Source organism: Phaseolus vulgaris, chromosome 2 (genome assembly GCF_051622355.1).
Source record: "Phaseolus vulgaris cultivar YP4 chromosome 2, ASM5162235v1, whole genome shotgun sequence".
NCBI classification, from domain to species: Eukaryota; Viridiplantae; Streptophyta; class Magnoliopsida; order Fabales; family Fabaceae; genus Phaseolus; species Phaseolus vulgaris.
Window position 1 is genome coordinate 8,719,970 of NC_143499.1, and position 26,686 is coordinate 8,746,655.

General features: G+C 32.9%; 4 protein-coding genes across 4 annotated transcripts; 3 read left to right on the forward strand and 1 right to left on the reverse strand.

Annotated features, from left to right (window-relative positions):
- Window positions 1-407: 407 nt before the first annotated feature.
- LOC137810605 (eukaryotic translation initiation factor 3 subunit I) lies at window positions 408-4,254 on the forward strand. The gene is made up of 8 exons (XM_068611964.2): window positions 408-790; window positions 865-1,080; window positions 1,795-1,922; window positions 2,009-2,128; window positions 2,247-2,336; window positions 2,708-2,794; window positions 2,897-2,976; window positions 3,977-4,254. Exons 1-8 carry the CDS (start codon window positions 607-609, stop codon window positions 4,050-4,052), a joined length of 981 nt encoding a protein of 326 aa, XP_068468065.1. The 5' UTR covers window positions 408-606; the 3' UTR covers window positions 4,053-4,254.
- Window positions 4,255-11,962: 7,708 nt separating this feature from the next.
- Window positions 11,963-14,787, forward strand: LOC137810606 (ADP-ribosylation factor 2). Its single transcript, XM_068611965.2, has 7 exons — window positions 11,963-12,061; window positions 12,472-12,641; window positions 13,046-13,116; window positions 13,217-13,336; window positions 13,917-14,035; window positions 14,118-14,199; window positions 14,465-14,787. The coding sequence occupies exons 2-7, from the start codon at window positions 12,494-12,496 to the stop codon at window positions 14,468-14,470; spliced, it is 546 nt and encodes a 181-aa protein (XP_068468066.1). The 5' UTR covers window positions 11,963-12,061; window positions 12,472-12,493; the 3' UTR covers window positions 14,471-14,787.
- A 1,968-nt stretch (window positions 14,788-16,755) lies between these two features.
- LOC137810607 (type 2 DNA topoisomerase 6 subunit B-like) lies at window positions 16,756-21,600 on the reverse strand. The gene is made up of 12 exons (XM_090298226.1): window positions 21,525-21,600; window positions 21,267-21,372; window positions 20,933-21,013; window positions 20,823-20,849; window positions 20,302-20,407; window positions 20,140-20,215; window positions 19,377-19,397; window positions 18,923-19,119; window positions 18,267-18,414; window positions 17,963-18,165; window positions 17,457-17,589; window positions 16,756-17,199 (listed from the first exon to the last, which is right to left on the reverse strand). Exons 1-12 carry the CDS (start codon window positions 21,558-21,560, stop codon window positions 16,909-16,911), a joined length of 1,425 nt encoding a protein of 474 aa, XP_090154352.1. The 5' UTR covers window positions 21,561-21,600; the 3' UTR covers window positions 16,756-16,908.
- Window positions 21,601-24,442: 2,842 nt separating this feature from the next.
- Window positions 24,443-25,228, forward strand: LOC137810604 (uncharacterized). Its single transcript, XM_068611963.2, has one exon. The coding sequence runs from the start codon at window positions 24,617-24,619 to the stop codon at window positions 25,070-25,072; it is 456 nt and encodes a 151-aa protein (XP_068468064.1). The 5' UTR covers window positions 24,443-24,616; the 3' UTR covers window positions 25,073-25,228.
- Window positions 25,229-26,686: the final 1,458 nt, after the last annotated feature.

Below are 26,686 nucleotides of genomic sequence, written 5' to 3' on the forward strand. Positions count from 1 at the left end.
TTTTATAGATAACATTTTAAAATAATATATTATCAAAGAAAAAAAAATATAAAATTAGGTTTCTAGTATGTTAATTTCTTTAATATTTTAAAATTAGGTTTAATCATGCACCTAATCGATATAGTTTTCCAAATTCCATCTCTTATTTCATATGCTAAAATATACTTTATTTTAATTTATATATAATATCATTTTAATTCTTCTTTTGATTTCATATATACAATTTTTACCTTTTTATTTTCTATTCTATTAATTTATAAAAGTTAGAATATATGAAAAACTAAAATAGATGTTTTTTTTTAGTTTTGTATATATATATATATATATATATTTTGTATAATTATAAGAATCAAATAACTAATTAGTTATTAAGAAAAAAAATACATTATTAAGCATGCATTGAACTTGCACATAGTTTTTCATTATTTTACTTGCGTTCTGTGAGTGAGTAGGGCTTTCTCTGCCGCGCTTCTCTTTATTTTTCTTATTGGCTTCTCAAATCTCAAAACTCTTACCCAAACACACCTCTTTTAGGTTTCGCGTTCCAGAGGCTTTACCTTTCACCACCGTTCTCAAATTCGCGGCATCGAAAAACCCTAACCAAATATGAGGCCGATTTTGATGAAGGGCCACGAGAGGCCACTCACGTTCCTCAAGTACAACAGAGACGGCGATCTCCTCTTCTCCTGCGCCAAGGACCACAACCCTACCGTTTGGTTTGCGGACAACGGAGAACGCCTTGGCACTTATCGCGGCCACAACGGCGCCGTTTGGTGCTGCGACGTCTCAAGCAAGTTCCTTATTAATTTCACTTTCAGTTCAGCTTTTCAAAATTGATTCTCACACTGATTGTAAATGGTGCAGGAGATTCTGGTCGGCTCATAACGGGGAGTGCGGATCAGACCGCGAAGCTATGGAACGTGCAAACTGGTCAGCAGTTGTTCACCTTCAATTTTGATTCTCCGGCGCGGTCTGTCGATTTTTCCGTCGGGGATAAGCTCGCTGTCATCACCACTGATCCTTTTATGGAATTGCCCTCTGCAATCCATGTCAAGCGCATTGCAAATGATCCCACCGAACGTAACATGTTTTCCCCTTGCTGATCTACTGTCTATTTGGATAGATTTATTGATAAACTCGGGTAGAAGAAGATAAAGAAAACATGAAGATATTTAAACAAGTTTTTCATAAGAATTTTTAGGAAAAACAGAATAAGAAGAAAAATGAAATAAGTTTCTTCTTAATCTAATGCATACCTTAAAATTAAGATTTTAGAGAAGTTATCCAAAAACTGTTATAAATTAGTTTATGCATAAATTAAGGTTTATAGAGAAGTTTATTTCATTTTCCTTAGATTTTTTTTTCTAGAAATGCTTATGGAAAAATGTGTTATTACAGATCTTTAGGGTTTCTCCAAAAGATTTATAGAAGTGAAAAATGCGAAGGAAAAAAATGAGTTTATCAACTTGTGCACATATTAAAAAAATACAAAAATTAAAGAAACTATATGAAAGAATTTTATGTATTAGCTTCCGTATGAACTGCTTTTTCTTTTCTACAAGTCTTAATGAAGAAGTTTGTCCAAACAAACCCAAATAGTATGCATTATTTAAAATCAGCTTTTAAGAGAAGTTGTGTGAGCATCACGTTAATTTTAAACTGTGGAAAAATTTACTTTTTGTCTAGCTTCTTATTTTCTTTACTTGTAAGTGTATGATTAAGAAATCAATCGAGACTTTAGTATCTTTGGTCACAGCTGTTGCCTCTGTTAATTCTAATGCTTTGGTTTCTCAGAGACTGGGGACTCTGTGGTTCTTATTAAGGGACCTCAGGGACGAATAAATAGAGCTATTTGGGGACCACTCAACAGAACCATCATTAGTGCTGGTGAAGATGCTGTTATTCGTATTTGGGATTCTGAGGTGACTCCACTACCATTTTACTGGACCCTCTTCTTTCCTCTACAATTTGCTAGCATTGTTACATCATTTCTCTCATTTGTTTGCAGACTGGAAAATTGATTAAGGAGTCAGACAAGGAATCTGGCCATAAAAAGACTGTGACATCACTTGCCAAGTCTGCTGATGGTTCGCACTTCCTCACTGGCTCTCTGGACAAGTCTGCTAGGGTATCAACTTTTTGTTTTCGTGATTTCTTTTTCCTGTTAATTCTCGTGTTTTTGTTTTCTTTGAGACTTTATTTTATTTTCACCTAACAATTTCTTGTTTGTTTAAATTGTTATCTAGCTTTGGGATACTAGAACATTGACTCTTATCAAGACTTATGTCACAGAACGGCCAGTCAATGCAGTTGCAATGTCACCACTTCTTGATCATGTATGTATCTGTGCATTGTAAATAAGTTAACCTTGTGTTGTGATATTCTTATCATTTACCAATGCGAGTAATTTTTCATCTGCTTTATTAGATTGAGGTCTTTAACCGTGAAATCAATGTCCTGTAATTTTTGCAACCTGGTTGAATTTATTTTCAATAACTTGCTTTCTTAGTAGCGATTTATTCCTCAATCCACATAAGGCCGATTTTTGCATGTTACCATTGCTCTCTTAATTATGAACTAAATGTAATTCCAATATATTTCATCATTGCTATCACCCTATGTACATCTTCTATTTGCTTTAGCTTCGTTCTATTTTGTGTTTAGTCCTATGCTTCTTGTATGATTTTCTGAATTCCATGCTGCGTAGGTGGTACTTGGAGGTGGTCAGGACGCATCAGCAGTTACAACCACTGATCATCGTGCTGGCAAATTTGAAGCCAAATTCTATGACAAGGTAAGTTTTTTTTCTTCCTGTACTATGTTTAGTTCTCTAACGATATTGAATGTCTACTCATTTTTCTTTTTTATTTAATATTTTGTATTTTCATTTGATTAGATTCTTCAAGAAGAAATTGGGGGTGTGAAAGGACATTTTGGACCAATTAATGCATTGGCCTTTAACCCTGATGGAAAAAGGTATATCCAGTGTTCTTCAACTCCCTATTGTATTACATCATGAATTACACTTATTCTTTAAACCTACCGTTCATTGTTTTGTTAGAGAAATTGACAACCATGATTGTGTTAAACTACTTTGTAAAATGGATATGCACTCTCTTTATCAAATTACTGTTTAAAATCTCAGTATCTGTCCACAGCATTGTTCAATCAAAGCCCCAGATTTTCTGTAATTGTTTCATATCCCTTAAAGTCTAAACTTCAAGACTTGATTTGTGATCAATATTTACGAAATTTAGCCTTGAATGAAGATCCCTAAACTTACGATAGTAGTTATGGTGATATCATTAGATGTACAAAGAATGCACAATCTGATACCATTAGATGTAGGCAGAGTACATAATCTGATATCATTAGATGTTGGAATAATGCATAATTCTGCATCATTAGATGTATCATGTAGGAAGAATGCATATGGTATCATTAGTTGTAGGAAGTATGCATAAGTTAATATGATATCATTAGATGTAGGAAGAATGAATAATATGGTGATAACATGAAGTGGTTCTGATTTTGCGATTGATCATAAACTGATGACATATTTATATTCAGTTGTCTCTTGCCTAATAAGATAGTCATTTGTCCTTAAAATTAGAAGGAACTTTTAAATTTAGGCTACACTATGTATTTGTTTTCTGTATTATACAACTGTACTTGTCATAATGAGTTTGAAGATACGACTTCTTGCATTCCATAATTAGTTTTCTGTAGTGGCTAAACAATGTTGTAAGTTGGCACATTTATTGTGATTGTATTTTTATTTCAAATCATATGTTGCAAATGCAGTTCTCCGCGTATTTTGCATGACCTTGGTTGACATTTTTCTTCAATTATCATTATGTCTCAGAATACCTAGTAATTATGACTGGACACTGCACTTTAGTGTTAGATGTTTCTGAATAACTGTTTGGGTTTTTCGTTTACTGGTCTTAGTAAATACAAATTTTATCCTTTGTAGTTTTTCAAGTGGAGGTGAAGATGGTTATGTACGGTTGCATCACTTCGACCCAGATTATTTCAACATCAAAATATAGTGCTGGATGATCCGTGGTTAATATTAGGTCTGGTTCCTAGAAGTTAGCTTTTATTTCTTTGGCTAAATGCCGATATGATTTTATGCTGGTAATATGGAGGAATTTATGAATTAAATTATGCCTTCTTGTTTTATGCTGTATTAATATACACTATCAATTTTGGTTTGAGGGGAATTCATATTTAAGGAGTTTTTTCTTTTAACCTCATTATATTGACAAGATTTCAAGTTTGACAACTTTCTGGGAGTAGAGTTGTCAAATGGGTCACCCCAACTCGGTTTGACGAGCCACATGATAAATTTGGTTTGGTATGGTTAGATTCATATTCTAAAATAGACTTACCTTTTTTTTGGTCTGGTCAGTTCCTATGACTTTAAGTTATATTAATGAAATAAATTCTAATTTTAGATATAATATAATGATTTGATATGTAAATTATAATACATGTATATTTTTTAGTACTTTATTTATTTAAATATTGTGATAAGAAGGAGTGGTAGTGTTGTTCCAGGTTTTAGAGTTAGTAAACCTGGGTTTAACTGGCCTCGAGTGGGACGGGTTGATCCGTAAATAGAAGTGAGTTAGGAAACAGCTGGAGATCCATCAAAGTCCGTTCAAAAAAGTTAAAAATTCATGTCATTATTTTAAAGCATGCATGGTTATTGGTATTTTTCTTCAAACATCAACTTTGAATAACAAATCCTGAGGGCTGAGCCTTTCTATCTAGTCTATTAACCTAATTTGCTTGTCTAGTCATTGTCGCCATCTCTGACAAAATAATAAGGTTTGTCCTTAATTTTACTGAATGGAATAAAATCGGTTTTACCCAGGTGAGTTGATATTTGCGTTTCCAATAAAGGACATCGTTTTTTAAGAGGGCTTCACTATTAGCTATGTTGTGTGAAATTTTGCTTATTTTCCCTGCTTAAGAATGCTAACTCCTTTTGGATTTATAATGAATTGAAAGAAGATTTTGTGGTAGAATTGGCAAAATGGATAAATAGTGGGCATCGGTTCATCAAATTAATCAAATAATGGAATGATATATGTTGAAGGCAAGCCAACAACGTTATTAAAATAAAGGAGATATGTGACTTTACAAGGGCAAATCTTAATACGTCTATGAACTTACACTGAAGGAGGGGATATGTGAGGATGTGAGAAAAATGGGAGATTGTTTGGATTGAAATATATTAGAGTGAATATGTGAGAAAAATTTATGATAGTTTTTATTTAATGTGATGAGTGTGAGAGATTTTATTTTTAAAGGTGTAAAATATTATTTTTCAAATTTATCTTTGTTTATTAAATTTTTTTAATAATAAAATGAGGTTTTTTTAAATAAATAATTTTTACATATTCGTAGATTTAAAAATTATATGCACTATAAAATTGAAAAATAAAAATAAATCAGATTTTATATAAATAAAAATATATTATTTTTTAATATTAAAAAACATGTAGTAATGAAAAATAGAAAATACTACAACAACAACAAAAGTATAATTTAATTAACAATAGAAAAAAATTTCAAAAGAAATATTATTAAATAAATTATAACTCATAAACATAATTATTATAAAAAATATATTAATATAAACACACCAATAAATTATATAAAAATAGATATAAAAGAATTTTTTAAAATATTAAACATATACTATAAAATTGGAAAAAAGTCACATCTTATATAAATAAATAAAAATATTATTTTTTAATATTAAAAAACCTTACAGTAATGAAAAATAAAAATACTACAAACAGTAGAATAAAATAAATAAAAATAAATTCAAAAATAACACCTATCGACTTAATTTCTCTCTACATAACTTTACAGGAAATAGATATTTACTGTTCACAAATATATTATTTCATTCTCTTCATTTACAAAACCCTATATTCAAATGACAAATATCCGCTCACCTCTTTACAACAAGTAAACAGTATATCTAGATAAACAACACCCTACATACATGTAAGTGTATTTGGGCGAAGAGCGATTAAGAATTTTTAGTTTAATTGAATTTAGTGTGGATATTTTGTTACCCTACATTACACAAAAGGGATAATTATAAACTGATAGGCAAAATTATCTTTCTTCACATGCTTCTCCCGTTCTCCTCGGTTGTCCTATTATACTTCCAAACCGCTGTGTTCACGTAAGTTAGAGCTATAGTAGGCCATTGCATTCCGCTACCCCATATTTTGATGCTGCTCCACCATCAAATTTGAATCTCTAATTGGATTGTATAATGTAATATTTTTAATGTATTAATATATTCAGAATATATATTTTGAAATGAATCTAGAACTTATCGGATTGTCATCAAATCAAATTTGGAATATAGTTGTTTTATAATTCTGAACTGGGGTATTTCTGATGCCACTCCCATGCTGGTACACCTTCAAACCACGAGGGTGCACAATGCAATAGCTGCTATAATATACAAAGAAAATAGACATCAATTATATTTTTTTAATTTTGAGTTGGAGATAGTATTTTAGTTTTTTTATATAAATTTGTTGAACAAACTTATTGATATTTATTTGTGTTCATTATGGTGTTTCTCAAAAAAAATAAAATTGAATCTTATAAAATTAAAAATATGGGTGAAGAGGTTAAGAGAATATTAAGATGATGTACTCTAGTTTAGGAAGAACAAATGATATAGAGCATTTGATAGAACTTGAAAAAGGGTATTTGATGTTCTTTTATTTGTGTTGCTTATCGAAAGATATTTTTATGAACTTGGCATTATTTTATTTGTGTTATTCATATAAAAAAAATCTCGTAACTTTGAGTATTTTGCACATCATTATGCGGAGTTTCATTATATCTCAATCAGATAAAAAGTAATTTTTTCCTTAAACCACTTGCTCTAAGAAAACCACTGAAAAGTCTCAAATAATTTTTGCGCTGGTCTCTTCAATCACTTTAAATATTCTTTGAATAAAAATGTCTCCATACTTCCACCAAATTCACTAATAAATTGGTTAGGAGAAACCTCACCACCTTCTCCTTTTAACAAACAAATATGCAAATGAAGTTCATGATTTCCTTGATCACAAGAATTATACGATAGCTTATAAATTTCAAAAATAGTAGTTTAGAAAATCAAATTTTCTATATTGTGAAGCTATGAAAATATATATTGGGGGCAGGCACAAGCAAATAGTCATGGTCTCTTATGCCTCATGTTCTTACACATAATGAATTTGGAGAACTTTGAGGTGGAAAAGGAATGACTTTTATGTGGACTGAGCTCTGCCACATGAACCGATCATAACGAGAGAAGGGAGATCCAAGTTAGTAAGAATGTAGAATATGAGAAAGGATAAGACAGTATGAAGAGTGATAGTGTTCACTTTCTTAGAGAGTCATCACCTATTTATAGGTCTTCTTGGACTTAATCCGGAAAAACTTTAAATAGTTATTATGAGATATAAATGAATTTAATAATAGTAACCTATAATCGAGTTACAGTTTGATTTATGCGACTTAAATATTATACTAAACGAGCGGTTATTGATTTGAATCTAGTTGTAATTGAGGGTATATACATTAAGTCCCTCAGCTCGGAATCCAAGGAGATTCACAAGTGGATCAATTTGAAGGATGAATGAGTTCAATTTGGATTTAGCACATGTCAACCCTTGATTTCAATTTGGAGTAATGTATATTAATTATTTCTGATAATCGTTTGAACTTGAACAATAGTATTTAACCGTTTGGTTCAAGTTTGACAGTTTTCCAATCGTTTGAACTTGAATTGTGACTTGACCGTTTGGTTAGTTTGATAAAGTTTCTCGATGTTCATTTCAACTTGGATTGTGACTTAACGGTTTGGTTCAATTTTGATAAAGTTTTCCAATTTTTGTTTGAACTTGAATAATAACTTACAATAAGTATCATTGTAAACACTTATGTGTAAAAATGAACTTTTATTTCAAAAGAATAAGCCTCATTAAAACCTTACCAAAAAAACCTCCTTAGAGATAAAACATTGAGGTAAGAAAAAAGAGTACTTATTCATTTAAGTTCAAAGGGAATCATAGAGTTTGCACCTTATGCCAATCGTAAAGGGTGTTTCTCCCGTAGATGTTTGGGGAGTGTCCTCCGAAATCGGGCTATGTCTATTGTATGAAGTGGCCAAAAGCACCTTATCGGATATGTTCTTCGATTTGATCTCGTACCTTGAAGCATTCTTCCGTAGTGTGACCCATGTTTTGAAGATAATTGCATTTCTTGGTTGAGTTAGCTGATGGATGATTGGTTGTTGGAGGCGAAAGTTGCACCAACCCGAGGTTGCAAGTGCAATTTTCAAATATCTCAGTTCGTTTTCTTTTGGGATATTGTTTCGAAGTGGCGACTACTAAGGTTTTCATCATTTTTCTTCTTGCATCAACATTCTCCTCAATGTTGATGTATTGAGCAACTCGACTGCGAAGTTCATCCATGTTGGCAGGAGGATCCACGTAAAGGGTGTCTAAAAACAAAGTCCTACAGTAGAGCATGCATGGCTACCGTTGGATGGAGGTTAGGAATGTTTAATGTTGCTTTTACAAATTGTGCCATGTATTGTCTCATACCTTCTTCTTCACCTTGCACCACATTATGCAATGGAGTTGACGTCACAACTATTGGTTTGCAATTGAGGAATTTGGCAAAAAACCATGCACATAGTATGTTAAAGGAGACAATGGAGTTCCTGGGCAAAGAATAGTACCATTCCAAGGCCACCCCCATCAACATGGTTGGAAAGAGTCTGCAATGTATGACCATGCTCCCCGAGAACAGGTTCACCTAGGTCATGTATGCTTTGATGTGAACCTGGGGTCTAAAGTCCCATTGTATTTTTCCAAGCTCGGCCATTTCCATTTTTGGGGTAGTTGAGCTTTCATGACCTCAAAGGTAAATGGGTGGAAATCTTATAGATTGACTTTCATCATTTCATTGAGAGGAGGATTGGGTACCGCCTTGAATGATATTTGTTTGTATCCCCGAGTTTTCCTCCATAATTTTCTTGGAGTTGGATCATAACGATTCTCCTTCCAGGATGATCTTAGAGTATATGTGTAAAGAGAGATATGTTTTTGCCAAATAGATGGTTCAATACTGGTTGGAACTCTGTCGTATACTTGGTAGGATTCCTATCAGTCTGAGTATGATCTTGTAAAGCTTGTATCTCATACATTCAGCTTCCACCTTGTGCTACTCTTTCAAGGATGTTATACCCCTTTCCATCTTGGACAACATTTGTCCAAGGACTTTCTCCGTTGTCTTTTGCATGTTTTTCTCGTTCCTTCAGAGAATAGCCTCAAGTTAGGTGATCATGTTGTTTTGTGAAGAACTCATGTTGATAAGGTACGACTTCTGTGTGGACCGAGCTCTATCATTAACGGGTAAGAATATAAAATATTTGTAAGGATAAGAGAGTATAAAGAATGATACTATCCACTTCCTTATAGAGTCATCACCTATTTATAGGTATTCTTGGATCGGACATTAAGAAAAACATCAAACTATTATTATGAGATATAAATGACATTAAACTGTTATTATGAGATATAAATGAATTTTATAATAGGAACCTATAACCACTATTAACCTATAACTTATCTATGATTTATGTATGAATGTATCTGATTATAATGGAAGTATGCACACTTCCTATTGCTTTGGATCTATGATTTATGTATGAATGTATATGATTATAATGGGAGTATGCACACTTCCTATTACTTCTGTCCTACTTTTCACTCGATAACATAAGAGAAAAATTGAAGAGATTAAATTTAGGGTTTAGGTTCTTCACCAATTAATCATCATTATAGATAAAATATTTAACTTATATTTCCTTTCCTACGATATCCTATTAGACAATAAGTATGTTTTCCTATTAGAAATTATATTTTGCTGTTTTAAAATAAAAACATTAAAAACAATATACTGTCTTATTCAAACACATTTATTTATTGTTATAAATCAAAACAAATTGACAGAATGATTCGTTTCCCATGTTTTAACAAATTCTTACTTCCTTTTTCACTTCCTTTATGTGATGATGTGAATTTTTTGAACGTTAATTCACCTTAATGTTCATTAAAGGTCTGAAATTGTAGTGGCTAAGTGGTTATAAGTGTGTAATATGGTTAGAGTCGATTTTCTCTGACATTTTTATAGGGCTCTTGGGACTAGCAAGATGAGATGGACCACATAGCATTACAAAAGAATAAAACCGATCGATCTACCAGTTTTCTATCCCAAAAGGAATGTTTGTAAAGTATTAAGTAAATACAAAGCAAGAAATGCTATTAGTATGGTAACATAGACAATACATTACCAATTAAAATTTGTCTACACTTCACTTTGCAGGGACACGCTAAAAATTGGGCATGCAAAGGATTCACTTTTCATGCTAAAATAGACGTACACCTACTAACTTTTCTCAACCACAATACAATTCATTCAAATCTTTTTTTTTCTTCTATATAAAATTACAACACATATATAAATTACGATACTTATTTTGAATACAAATATTTTAAAAATTATCAATGATTAACTAGAAAACAATGCAAAACAGTTGTTGTCTCAATTGGAAAAATAGGGATTGAGTTTCATATTTTTTCCTCTTTTGTATTTAGATTAGCCTAATAATATTATGTCCTTGATATTGATGTGCATATAAAAATCATTTATATCGATTGTTCGCATATAAAATTCTTAAGATGCTTCTAAAATATCGATTCCCCGCATATTTATAAAAACAACTTAGTATTAAGATAAAACGTTGATAGCAATTAACCTTTCAAGTCTATTCCTAACACTCAAATATGTCAAGTATTATTGATTAGGTCAGAACCCTAAAAATACTTTCAAGTCAGATTTGTCAGATTTAAGATTCTAGATCAAGAATTAGAAGTAAAACAATAATACTAATAATCAATCAAGAACCGAATATTATGCTTAGAGATCACCTCAATACATAAGAGTTTAAATAGATTACTCCAAATCCTAAATGATAGAATTAGCCACACATCTTCTAACACCTTTTATTCTCCCAATTGGATTACAATTCACTCAATGGTGTTTTCCTCTCAATCATGCACACTAGGGTTGTACATCAAACCCTCTATTTAACCTAATTTGCGTGAACTTAAGTGACTTTTTGCTTGGGTGTTAATGGACTCACTGAGTAAAACATAAAAAGACCCAAGTGCTAGCTTGTTCAAGCGAGATCCACTAGTGACATGTTGACATTTTGCAAATTTGGTTACTTTGGTGAATGTGGATATATTCCAACTTTTTCTTTCTAGTTTTGTATATTTTCCTTTTGTCCACTTATCTCAATTCTTTTCATTATTTCTTAGAATCTTGAAATTGAAAATAAATCATTCTTATTTAAAGTAAAATCATAAAATAAAATATTTTTTTTTTCATAAATTTATAAATTAAAAATTATTTTATATTTATTTTAACAATTAATACTCATAAATAAGAAAAAGATAGCAAAACCAACCATTACCATTTTTGAAATATGTATGTGGTTGCGTTCATCTTCTTTGATGGACACATGAACGTGGATATCAAATAATTAATCACATATTTAAAGGCTCTAATTATTTAACTGTATTATGCTATTGTACTTCTAAAACTTATATTAAAATTGCATGCTAACATACTTTTATACGAAAACAAATAATAATAATTGTTTTGAAAAGCAAAACAGCATAATACAATATATATATTTATTCGATTTGATTTGAATGTGAATACAAGGGATTGGAAGGTTCGAAAGAATTAAGAATCCACAGAAGTAGTGCTTTTGTTATTTTAAATTTTATTTTAAGTAAAAAGATGGAAATAATCTCTTATAAGATCTATTCTCGTTGACGCTACTCACCCCATCTCGCGTTGCTGCAAAGCATTCTTCGTCTCTCTCCTTCTCTCTCTTTCTCTCTCTCTCTCAGCGATTTCTGTATACACGAACGTTTCATCTCCGAAGGTAACAATCTCAAACCTCTGATCCTCTTCTTTCCTTTTTCTTAATCGTTTCATGCAAACGGAATCCGAGTTTTACTTCGCACTTCAATTTCCGATTCAATCACTGTTTTCCGTTACGCTTTCGCCTCTTCATTTGCGGTTATTCTCTCTTTGCTTTGATCCGAGAGTTTCTGGATCAATATCTCCAGATCCTTCTGTTGTTGATGATATTATTATTTTGTGCGATCTGTTACCATTTGCATGCTGCTGTTTTTTCTCGATTAGTTTGAGATCTGGTTGAATCCGGTGTTGTTGACGTGACTGTCTATTGATTTTCGGAAGGAACTGTACTGTTTGATTTGGTGCTCTTTTTCCGTTTGGAGATTTGTTTTTGTTTTGTAAATTGAAAATTTGTTTCAACGGTGAAATTAGGGATCCATAAGCTGAAGGAGAAATGGGGCTGACATTCACGAAGCTTTTCAGTCGGCTTTTCGCCAAGAAGGAAATGCGAATTCTGATGGTTGGTCTTGATGCGGCTGGTAAGACCACTATCCTCTACAAGCTCAAGCTCGGAGAAATCGTTACAACAATTCCTACCATTGGTGAGTTTCTGGATTCTGTTTCTCTTTTTTCCTCGCTTGGTTCTGTTTTGTAAATGTTATTAACCTGTTGCTATATTACTTGCGTATATATTCTTTATCGGTTGGTTAGATACTCTTTTTTATATAATGTCTGACTTCGAGGTGATGATGGAGTGTGATCAACATGGTTCCTATCTGTGACGAAACCTTCAAAATTGAATACTGAGATCTTAAATTGTGTTGGTGACTGTGTGATGCCTAATGTGGGATCCTGGATTTAACTTGTCTTAAGTTCTAGCCGCTGTAAATAATCTTCAACGGCAAACCATTTTTGTGATGAGGATATCGTTTTACTGTTTAGTTTGTCAGACCGCTGGAATGCTATGATTATGTTGGATATAGGTGTTGACGATTTTTTGTTTCAGGGTTCAATGTTGAGACTGTAGAATACAAGAACATTAGCTTCACTGTTTGGGATGTTGGTGGTCAGGACAAGGTGAAAATTTTGATTCTTATGCATCCCTGAAAATTACACAACATTAGCTGGCAAAGATTGCTGGTAGTCAGAGGCTGAATACTTATGTTTTGCTTTGCAGATTCGTCCCTTGTGGAGGCACTACTTCCAGAACACTCAGGGTCTTATTTTTGTTGTAGACAGCAATGATAGGGACAGAGTTGTTGAGGCTAGAGATGAGTTGCATAGGATGTTGAATGAGGTACTTCTGTTAATCTAGTTTGGCCTTTTATGCTATGTCTTAATTTTTAAGTTTGTTAACGTTAGATGATAACCTGCCGTTGGGAGGAATTCATTCTTCTACATAATGTTTGGGATCACATAGGGGCCGAAAGAAAGGGCCTGTAAATTGGTCAAGATAGAAAGGTTTTAGAATCATATCTTACCTATAAATAATATTCTTTAATGTATTCTCAAAATGTTCTGAGACTTCATTTGTGGTTTTGAGGAAGGACTGATATCAATGTTTATTTTAAGCAGGAAATGCAAATATTTTTGCTGTATCTATATGACTCTTATAAAATGAAATAGCATTTATCACTGCTGTTAAATATTCTGTTTTTTGCTGGACCATTATTTCTGTATATTGACGTTACTATGACATCTTTTGGAAATTGAATGATCATTTTCAGTCAATCTCCTGGGAAATTCAGTGCTTCTAATTGAACAGACTTCTGTTCAACTTCATTATTTACTAGGATCATTATCCATGACTAGAATTATTAGTCTCGTTCTTTTACTTTCTGTTTTATGTATTCTCATGATGAAATGACAATTTTCAGGATGAACTGAGAGAAGCAGTATTGCTTGTGTTTGCTAACAAACAAGATCTTCCAAATGCAATGAATGCTGCTGAGATTACGGACAAGTTGGGTCTCCACTCTCTCAGACAGCGCCACTGGTAACAATGATTTTAAGAACAAAGCCCTTGTTCTATATTGATAGGTATCATACTTTAATATAACTCACTTGTGGTTTTCCAGGTACATTCAGAGCACCTGTGCAACCTCTGGGGAGGGCCTTTATGAAGGTCTGGACTGGCTTTCCAACAACATTGCCAATAAGGTAGCTAATGATTTTTTTTCTCTTTTATTGTGTGAAAAAAATATTTTAAACAATGCATAGTGAATAAAAAGTTTGTATATGTTCAGTTCATTAGAAGTGGTAGCAAAAGTATGCCTCTCGTATATTTTCCTTTTTTTTTTCTTCTAAAAACGGCATTATTAGAAGTAATTCTTTGTTGCCCTTCCAAGTTACCAGTTCGTTAAAAAATTAATGGAAAGATGTACTTGAATGACTTGGCTGATTTTTCCCTTTTTTTCCTTCACAGGCTTAATGCCTTTGGGAGTCTTGCGGATTGGTATTCTGGATGCAGGGGTGAACATTATCTAGCTTTTGTTTCTTGGTCCTCTTCCGAGACAACTCGAATATGTGTTCATGTAATGTGGTTTAGGACATCGACATCTCGGTGCTAAATGTTGTAGGAATTTGTTTCTTGGGATGTGTAATACTCTGAGCTTTCTATTGGGTTTGGATGCAATGTCCATAACTGTAATGGAGATACTAATTCAATGCGTCACCAGGTTCTGATTTATAGTTTTATTTTGGTTATGTATCTTTCATATAATGAGTATGAAATGGGGATTTTGTTTATTTTTTTGTAAGTTACCCTAAAAACTATATTCACTTCATACTTTTAAAGATATGCCCATGCTTAAATTTGTGTTTATTGAAGTACCCATTGTGGATTAGGCTTAGGCATAATGTTCGATTCGTGGATAGTTTGGGGAATGAGCTTATTAGAACTTATTATACCTGAAAGATATAGCTGAATTTGTATGCAAGAGAAGTTTTGTGGTTTGCTATTTATTCTATAACATACAATGGGTGGTAGTTACAATGTTTTTCATTAGATTCCTGTTTATATCATATTTTCTTGGCCGATCTCTATTATGAGATTACTCTCTCTAAACTTGGGAATCCGCCAATTTCATTCAACAGCATATTTTCTTCTTCGGGCACCTTCTTAGGTGTGGGTGGGAAAAGTTCAAATTGTTGTAATTCAGATTTAGAATTAAAAAATATATTTAGAATTGTATAATTTGGTATACTTTTTTAATAGTATAGTATGAAAACATATTAGAAAGTATTTTCAGACCTGGAAATCACGTATCAGATTGTATTTTAAGAATATGTTTCCAAATTTTGACTATGACAATTTATATTTTTTCTAACTTTCCATGGATGTCCACGAAGAAAGAATGGGTGAAGGAGGAAATTGCATAGAAATCATAACCAGTAGGGCGGGGCATTCATGATAAAAGAGGGTTTCTAAATGAATGTTTTGCTCTCTAGTGATTATCCCATTTTTTTAATTAAAAGTCGAATTCTATCCTTTAAATTTTTTAATTTTTTTATTGTTCATAAGATCAGTTAATATAAAATCTCGTAATTAAACTCTATTGTCTATTTTCTGCTTTTTGGGCTTGCATTCTATTGATTCGCCATCAAATTTTTATATGTAAGGCATGGGAAAGGATTACTACTTTTCTTGTAAAAGCAGAACAGAGATTGCGATTTTACAAGGATTGCTGGGACTAACCGACCTTAACAAGTTTTTCTAAATTTTGATTTATTTAATTTTTATTAAAGAAAAAATAACATCTATCGACATTTTATTTGTGAAACTTCCTAAGCCTTTTATCTCTTGTCAAGTGGTTTTTAAATTAGGGACACCACATATAATGATTCTGTGACTTTCTTCCACCTCTCTCTCACCTCCCGTAAATTTTTGGATTTTCAAAAATCTGTAATATTTTAGATTATATAATCTAAAAGTTTTTTTTCTAAATTCCTATCATATAATCTTAAGTTTTTGTTAGATGCATAATAGTTTAGTTTATGGATTACATTATTCGGAAGTTTTTTTTATTACATAATAATCTACTTTCAAATTTTTAAAAATATATTCCGTAAGTTATTTTTGAATCATTCTTTGGATTATATAATTTAGAATATAATTCGTAAGATTAACTTCATTATGTAATTTAGAATTTAGAATATGAAGATGACAAAACAAGTTATGTAATTTAGAATTTAGAATATGAAGATGACAAGACAAAACAAGATAAAAATGTATATTCATAGTGAGAGAAGAACATAGGTAGAAACAGTCTAATTCTAGAGTGGAAGACTACAGGCTTCTAACAGGTGTAATTCGAAAAGTTAGGTTCATATTTCGGGAACACAAGTAGGTTTTAAAACCGTGGATGTATACTGGCAAGGAAGTTATCAGTCATGATTTCTATTCCTGAGCCCATAATTACCTTCATCCCCGCTCCAGTCTATTAGTTATGGTTTCTATTCCTGAGCCCATAATTGTTACCTTTACTCCCGCTCCCAATGCTGCTTGAAAAGAATCATAATCCTAATTAAAAACAAACCATAGTAAGGCTGCTGAAAGTTTGGTACATTAACCCGTCAATGATTTCCCATTTCCCCTTTATGATCGTTCGGCTTTGTTGGAGGTCCACAATGCTTTCCTTAAAATTGTAAAATTTATAAAGATGCATAAAGGTTGAAAGATGGTTTACGTGATTGAATTTGAGTCATCTATACACAAAAAAATCTGAGTTTGAAGCTTTCATTGATATCAGACGTCACATTGTTACAAATATACGTATATTATGTACTAAGGCCATCAAAACTTAATATGCCATTATATCAGCTACTACCATTTTGAAAGATGGAGTAGGGATGAAAACCTTATAACAGTTAAAAGTCGAAGGGGCTGAAATCGTTTTCTTGAAGTTCTGATTCCTGGACAGGGTTTTCTAATTCTTCGAAAAGGTAAGGTGCGACTTGTTGATAATTGTGGGGCTTCTTGTCGTTCATCTCTATAACTGAAACAATCCTTTCTTCAATACAGCTTTCCACAATTTCAGTTCCAACTTCTTGGGACTGTAATCCAAGAAGAGAAAAGCATTCTCCCTGGAAATCCAAGTCACTGGAAGACAATATCAGCCCAGCAATTGTTTTTGCGAGATCAGGGGCATAACCGCGAATCTGAAAGTGAAGGAACCGAATTATAAAATGTTAGGCCACAAAGTTGGCCAACCAATTTTAAATATAAGGCCAGAAGAGATAATCCAGAAATTTACATTAAACATTCAGCGTATTCAATGTGAAATCAAGGTGTTGAATTAAGACATTAATGCAAAATCTCAGTTGGAGGGAAAACTCTCAAAAGTAAAAATACCGAGGCACACAGATCACAAATGTGTTAGAGAGGGAAAGAGAGAGAATGATAAAGAAGAGTTCACCTGAACGGCACGTGAACTTAAAAAAGCCTGGGAATGATTCGCCTTCAAGTCATCTAGTGAAAGTTTAACTGCTCTCTTAACAAGGTTTCTGGCAAGTGGAGACATTTTCCTTGGAGCTGGTATCACGGTCTTACCAATGTGTCAAGGAAGTATAAATTACATGAAAGTTCAGAAAATTTAGAAGATTTAAACAGTTATTTATACCCAAAAAGAAAATGTTCATAAACATATAGGGGAAATATGTACGCCCTAGAAGAATATTAAATGTAATTTTAACACTGAAATGTAGACTTGTAGCTTGGTTGTACGATGTTGGCTATCAACAAAAGGCAAACTGCTTATGATACTTAAGATCCTGAAACTATTGGATCGTCACTTGTTCAACAAATAAATATAAACAAAATCCAAAGAAAGGTCTGACAACAAAGCATACAATAAATGTATAAAAAAAGGTGTGCAAAACACTTTTAACTGTCTCTGATAAAGATAAAAAGGATCTGTCTAATGCTGGATATTGTTTATGGTATATGTGGAGCACAACATCAATGTGTATATCTGTAGGCAAGTTTTCCCATTCTAGTAATGTAACGCCATCTTGCTCTACTGCACCCCTTAAATTCAAGCCATATGTTTTCCAGTCAATGCTTTGCAACGCCTTCATAGATGATCGGGAGATTGTACAAGGTGAAAAGTCTTTGAAATACAAAACCTGATATTAAACATTGTTATCATCCAGATTAAGTAGTGGATAGATAAATCTAAAATATAAGAAGACAGCTAAAGCATAAAATTGAAGACTTATTGACGGACCTCTGTTTTATTATCATATTCCCGGAAGCACGTAATGTTCTGCATTGATACATTATTACTTATCAATATGACTGCCTCCATCACCAGTTCCGTGTGTAAGCGATTATCAGTGCAGCAAGCAACCCCAACCCCAACTTTGAGCTGCTCCCTAAATAAAGGTTCAAAAAGTAGGTAAGCATGCAAACCAAGTTCTTGCATCAGCTTCTAGATGTGATATGTTTTTCTGCCAGTCAGTCATAAAATGTAATAGAATTTTTTTTAAAATGGCTCCAATTAACAATAACCTGTTACAGTTCATATGCCCAATTGCCGACAGACATCAATATTAGAAACCAAGAATTGTCTGGATACTATCATACTTTAAGGTTATGCTACCTAACTGAATATGACAACATACAAATAACTCAAAACTACTATGCTTTCATTGCCTATATAGAAAAAGTGTTAAAGAGGGAATTTTCGTATTCAAGAGATAGTCAACATATCTCATGAACTTTAAGGATGAAACCTACGTATGATGAAAGAGAATGTCAAAGTAGAAAAGATATCTTCCATAGACTTAACTGAAGGAAATCAATCAATCTATTACGTTTAGGACAAAAAAGATTAAGATTCTAAATGATAAATGGGAAGCTGATTTGAGATTATGAACGTACCAACTTGGGAAGCAAGTGTTACACTTGTTACTTAAATTATTTCCATGCTTAACTACATAGTCTTCTATGCCTGACTTAAGAAGTTCTAGATTTGATGCCGACACTGGTAACTGCTTGCACTCATTTGCAAGAAAAACCTTTTCATATCGTGATTCAGGAACATCGCAATCTTCTGCTACCAATTGAATTGCAATATTCTGGACAAAAACATAAGAGAATCATTAAAACTGTGTCATGTCAAGGGTACTGAATTAAACTTGTAAGGTTGCTTTAAACAATGTCAATGATAAGAAAGTGCCATTTGGCTATCTGATTTGGTGGACTTATTAACTGTTTATGGCATATGAGATAGATGGAAATGGTCTCCAGCACAGTATTAACACGCTTCAAGTTACAGTTGTTTGAAAGAAATTAATGCAGCAGAGAATTCTTCACTTGTGTCAGTTTAACTTACAGGAATCTTTAAAATTTGTATCTGCAAAATCAATAAATAGAAAGAACATGAAATGTGTGATTTATGAATATAAACAACAGAGTATTTTGTAGATAAACAGATATTACAACTTCAAATCATTTAAATAATATAGGATCAATTTTGATATGCATTGAAGACCAAAACAACAGCAAACTTGGCACATTCAGGCATGGTAAACCTACCAAATTTTTGCTTGCTATTTTTTTTTTCATATCAGGTGAAGATTTTTCTTTTCTGTTTTTTTGGCGTGGGTTGCACAAAATAGAAGCACTAGCACTCTTTTGATTTCTCAATATAATAAATTGTGATAAGCCAAATTGCTTTAGACACTCTGCCCCAGTGGAGAAGTGCAAAAATGTCAAACTTCTGATATAGAGCCTTACTAACTGTCTAGAGTTGCCAGTGCTTTCTAATAATGAAACGTTTGATTACCGCAGACCCATATTAGTTCAAAGCAGTAGATTTGAATTACTTCATTCAATAGCATTTAACTTAATCAGTGTATTTCCAAATGCCCACCAAAAAATATGGCCTACCAGTTTTGATCTTGGTTCATGATTTAAATTTTATGAGGGTAAAATGCAATGATTGTCATTAAGATGGACTGTCAGATGACCAAGGCACTGATAATTGAGCTCTTTGATCGAACACATTTAGATTGAAAAAATCAGCTTCGTAAACATTTCATGTATCTCAAGTAATTTATTTTTCACAACAAAAAAGAATGGACAAATTAGCATACCTTCTGTATAAAGGTATGAATATCAGCCAGTAAGAGATCACGGCTGACAAAAGAAGACAGATAAGCTTCACTACCACTGCAAAATAATACCGTGAAAAAATTATTTAAAAGGTACTTAACCAACAAATTAATCTCAAAATGTAGCTCAAATAACTCTTTTACCTGAACTTTGCCCCATTTTTGGTGTTTGAAGGTAGTTTAGTTATTCTAGAGGAACCACTTCCTTTCAGATTTATCTGATAACTATGTATCTCGGTATCCCTGATGCCTACAATTTCCATAGATTGCAATAAGAATCGGGATGATACAATAACTAAACTAAACATGGCAATATACTCTATAGTTGACTTCACCCTTCAGTAGTGACGTAGCATAATTACACAAGCAACTGGGAAATATAAAACATTTGACAAATTTCCACAGGTTGATAGTAATATAAAATGATTTCATATCAAAATTCAAAAGAACCTATACCTATTAAAATAATATGAGGACAACTTAAAACCATCTCCCTTAGACAAAATAGCTGGCCTGGCATATTGCCTCCCACATCAAAGCAAGAGCAATACAGTTGACGCGGATACAAGAATTGTTATCTTTTTTGTATTTTGTGCACGTGGGATATTTATATTTTCAATAAGATCAAACCACAACTAACATTAGATGAGAGCATTATCACTTACTGGTGGTTTTGAGAGAAAGCATTCCATCTGTTTTACAAGAGGAAAATTAAATAAACAATTAAATAAATAAATATTATTTAACTGAGATGGTAATAATGAATTGTTGTTACCCCAATTGTCAGCAACATCCGTGGAAGAAAATCTCAAGTTCTGAAATTCCTCTAAGCAGCTTCCAATGCCAGTATCAGAGACTTCTCACATGAAAGTCAAATATTATTACAAATAAAAATTTCAGCACTCTTTAGCCAAACAAGATTTATTAATTTTTAGCATCATTCTTCTGATAACTATAATCCCTGAAGTGAGCCAACCGACATCATTTTGGTTCTTTTTTTTTTGTTTTCCATTAATTAGAAAATTTCCGGGAAATTGAATAGATTCTATCTAACAATAAAATGCGCAATAGAGAAATCGTGTCGAAATGCTAGCAAACATTTTTCCTACTTGAAATTCGAAGAGAAGGATGCGAAGATGAAGAGCGAGTGAGAATGATTGCGAGTCTGCAAATCTGCTCAGATAATCGGCATCTCTGATACGCTGAAGATATTAACTATAATCGCAGAATCGTGTTACATACATAACCGAACAAATCACGAAACTCGCATGCAATGTGAACATAATTTACATAAACGAACCTAAGAGAAAGTAATAGAAAAACAAATGAATACAATATAAGAACATTTCGCAGAAGAAGAAACTCACATGTAAGCACAATTCCTGAACCGCAGAAAACTCCATTCGGAATCAAAACTCTCTCTGGAATTCGCGCGCAAAACTAAGCAACGGTTTCGAAAATCAAAATTATAAATCATTCTGAACAAGGTGAACCCATGGTGCAACCCGACAATCAGGCCCATTAACGTATGGATGGTGGTCCATTATGAAGTGACCCATGAATGGAAAATTTCTTTGGCAGTTTCTTCCTGCACCCTATATTTTTCTTCTTGCACCCCACAATTTTGTAAATTCCGAAATTGACTCCCACAATTTCGGGATCTGGGAGTGTGCTACAGATTTATCAATCCGGAAGTGAATAATGTTGCATTCCGGATGAGGGGATGTTCCGAAAGTAAGTTTGCATAAATAATTGATTTTGATTTCCAAATTGCTGAATCTGGAAGTTTAATTTCTATTACGGATTGGTGGATCTGGAATGATTTTTTTCAATTATGGATTTCTAAATCTGGAATGCATATTTTGAATTACGGATTGGTAGATCCAGAATGATTTTTTCAATTATGGATGTTTTGCATTTTTTTTATTTTGGATTAACACTATCATTCATGTACTACCAGAAGCATCAATCCAGAAGATTACCGGATGCGCCAATCTGAAAATTAAACGGAAGTGCCAATCTGAAAATTTACCAGATTTCATAATCCAGAATACAAAAAAAAAATGTACAGTTTATATAGGGATAATTTTGTCTTTACGCAACCTTTTGGGGTGCAGGAAGAAAAATGTAGGGGTGCAAAAAGACAGATTATTTTTTACTTTTTTAAAATGTAAAATTAAAAAAATATATATATATCACGAATTCTTTTAGGCAAATTCTGTCGCGGTGACAATTTGAACCTGCACTCTATTATTTTTTTAATTTTTTAAAAAATATTTTTTATTATAAATTTTGAAAATCTGAAATTTAAAAATTAAAATCTCATTCTAAAAAAGTAAATTCGAAATGAAAAATACATAGAAAGAAAATCCAAAACACAAAATTTGAAAAAGTATTTTGAAAAAGAATTTTAATTTAGAGATATGTTCTGGAAATCCAAATTTAGAAATATATGAAAAAAGAAGAAGAATTTAAGTGATTTAAGGTGATTTGTCAATTTTACATGGTTCTTTTCGTTGTTTAATTGATTGATAAATGGGGGGCAAGGCTAATTCTCTTATGATAAAAGAGGAGATAAAATAGAATTATAGAAGCATTTGGGTCCCCAAAAAAGTGCTTTATACTTGGACGTTACACTGAAATTTCTGACTTCTTGCACTCACAAAGACAAGCAAGTATGAAATCCTTTTGCAGACAAATATGCTATTGCTGACAAATGCCGTTGATGGTGATGCTGCATGCTTTGACTACATCTCTGAACCTGTAATTTTATCTTTTGCTTTATCATTTGTTGAGATTATTCATTATAGGCTATTTAGCATTCTCTAAATGTAATGAAAATTAAATAAACTTGAATGGGTAAATTGAAATGAAAGTTTAAAGTTGTATTCTTGCAGTACTCCCCTTGCAAGAACTCACATGATGCCAACCAGAGGCATCGCTGGAAGAAACAGAACCCCACTTTGCACGAACAGTTATATTCTGTTTCGTGGAAGTGGAATTATTCGCCTTTCTTCAACCCTCGCTGGCTTCCTTAATGCATTTGTTTAACCATTGCTTCATATATACTGTTTTCCCTTTATTGAACGGTGGTGACTTTCTCCATTGAAAAGATGTCAGGGTTTCATCACCCATGCATTCATTGCTGCTTCATATTGCTATCCTATTATGTGCTATGTGCTATGGCTAAGAAAAGAATGAAATTCCAACTCAATTGTTTTTACATTTTACTCTCCATATTCCATGTACAAAAAAGAGAACAACAAAAAGTACTTTCAATACTATCTGGGTCTAAATGGAAGATAACAAATTTACTTTTTTCTATAACACTCAAGTGTAGAATTTGACTTAAGAAAAGAATCATCAAGTCACTGATTTAACTAACTGAAGTGTATGATATAATGATAACAAAGTTAATGTATCTAAAACTAATATCTCTACCAACTCAACACTCTCAAGGAGATTCCCTATTTCATAGGGGAATAAAGGGACAACAATAAGGGCAGGGTGACCCCATCAAGCTTACAAGATTGTTATTGGAATGGTTAGTGCTTGATACTTTTGCACAGATCCCAATATTAATAAAACAAATCTGGTCTCTCCCTGTGTCCCCCCTTTCACAGTTTTCGGAGAAATTCTTGACTAGATGTTCCTTTATGCATCACGTTTGGAACATCATCCTGCTCCTAAAGACAATTACTTTGTTTAGACCCTAGGTCTGTATAACTGACCGTATAGTAATGTCTACGACAACAGAATTGTCTATGGCCTAGAAACTACAGCATGACCACTGCAGCACATAACATGTATCACAACACAAGTTTTTTAAGCTTTACAAAATGTCTTTCATCAAATAGTGTGTCTAGGATCTTTGTTAATGTAAGGTATATACTTAAAATTTTCCAAGTATATGTATAAAGATTAATTAAGACCATAATGATCTGTTTTCTGGCCTCGCTCCCCTTATAATTTGTTGGAAGAAAAGTAATGCGCACTTATGAACAAAATATGATGACTATTTGGCTACATAGGGTCACAGAGTGTGTCATTCAATGATTATGACTGGGAACAGCTCAGTAAACAAAAGCTGCAGTTTCATGGGGCCTTGAGAGTGTAATGTGTCCTTATGCTGCAAGATCTTGCTTTCTCTCCTTACAAAGCAATCATAGGAGCCAATAAGTTTAAAGAGCACAAAGAATATCTTTAGTTTGCCTTCTTTATTAAAGAAAGTTCCCCTCTCCTCCTTTTTTAAATTAAAAATTCCTACTTATTAGAGAGCCTATTTACATAACCACTTCTCACACCAAATCCCCTTAAGTGCTTGGTTAGTTAACACTACTCTACCTTGGTCTTCACTCAAAGAACAAGAGCTGCAGCTTTAATACCAAATCCTCTTATCCCCCACAATTCTCACACCCCTCAACACAACTATTCTCTCTTCTCATTTCTCCCATTGAAGATGTCCTTACAAGTTCAGCCACAGACACAGCCCCAGCCACTGATGCAGCAGCAACAGCAACCTGTCCAGGTCTACCCTACCAGTGTCACATACCAGTCACCACCCCACCATTCAAACGGATCTTTTGGGTCAGTGTTTGTTGTTTTGGCTATAATAGTAGTCATTTCTGCAGTTGCTTGCTGCCTTGGAAGGCTTTGCAACCGCCGCAGCCGAAGCCACAGCCACAGCCACAGCCATAGCCAGAAACATGCAAAACCTCAAAAGCAGCAGCAGCAGAACCACAACAACTTCCGTCCAAAAGAAGTGGACATTGAATTCGGTTTTGACAAGAGAATTGCAGCTTCCAAGCCTAATGGACATGGAGCAGGCAGAGGAATGAAGCCACTTCCTCATGGTGACATGAAAACCTTTGAAATGAAGCTTGGCCACCAAGGTAAAATAAGACCAGGTCCATGAAGGGAATCATTTGAGAAAAGTATTATGTAGACAAGCCCATCTTCTTGTTGGAAACTGTTCCTTCTCTATACACTGTGTTTCTATTTATCTTCTCTGTTTTTTCTGTCTCTTATTAGATCTGCAGCTGCAAGATGAAATGTATAATTATCTTCTCAACTCTTTTATGCCCTTGTTTTGAAATTTGAAACAAAATCTTGTGTTCTCTCTGTAATGTGGATTTGTGTAAGTAAAAAGAGTGTAAAAATAGAAATGACTCAATTTAATGATGGATTGATTGGATAAAAAATAATGACGGTTTTGAATGATTTTATATCTAATTAAATTGATTTAGAATTTTTTTATGAAATTCAGTTTGAACTGATCAAAATTAACAAAGCAAAAGAAACAACTATTTAGAGAGGCAATAACTACACTAGACACAATCAGAAGTTGTGCTGCAAACAAACCTATAACAGGTTAAAAGAAACTAATCTATAACAGAGTTAATACTCATCCATATATTAGGTGAATTTATAAACTTTCATTATGTATTAAAGAAACTTCTTCAAGTGCACATAACGAGAAAGTGTAAAATTTGTCGATGTACTCTTACCATGATTTTTAACAAAATTTATTTACTTTGATTTATAACAACTATTGATGTTCAGTTTTGACATGAATGATAGCCAAGAGTTACTTTTGAACAAGTTCAAGAATGAAAGTCAATACCTATCATGATAAGAGGGATTAAAAGCAAGATGTGTGACAATATATTATCGAAAAAAAATATAGCTGTGTTAATTGAAACTTCAAAATGTTTAACCAAACTACTTCGTTGGACACTAAAGATAAAACACGATATTCCAATTTTGCTGCTGAAGACTTGGACACAACACTTTGTTTGATAGACCAGGAAATTAAAGAATCACCGAGAAAAACACAAAAACTAGTGGTTGATTTTTTGGTATCTAAACAAATGCCCTAGTCTAAATCAAATATGCTGAAAGATGAAGTTTGTTGTTGTATGGAAAAAGAGACCTTGAACTGGAATTCAAGTACTATAAAAAGTGATTAACTATAGCTAAATATGTGGTTAATGGATTCTACATGTACTGACTTGTGAATTGCTAAAGCAATGTCTGGTTTGGACATTATCAAGTATATAAGTCTTCCAATTCATCTTCTTTACAAAGAGAGATCCTCGATAAGGTCACTATCATTGGGATTAAGTTTTAAATTGGGATCCATAGGTAATGTAGTTGATTTACTATCTAAAAACCCAGTATCATCAAACAAAGATAAAATATATTTTCTCTAACTCAAAGAGACACCCTTTTGGAATTTGGCAATTTCCAATAATCTTTAATTTGAACAAAGAACTCAATTCAATTGTATCTTATCAACACAAAAAGAATAAAGATTTACTAGGAGGGTGTCGTCCACATACAACAACAAGAGTCACAACAAGAGTCATTTGAAAGCATTCTGAGCTCAAATGATAACATTTGGTGGGTCAGATGTTGTACGCTATAAAATATTCATGGGCATGTTCACTGGAACAACCCTCGAATAGTTTAGTGGAGTCCTAGATGGTTACATTACCTCATTTCAGGAATTCTTCAGGGTATTCAAGGA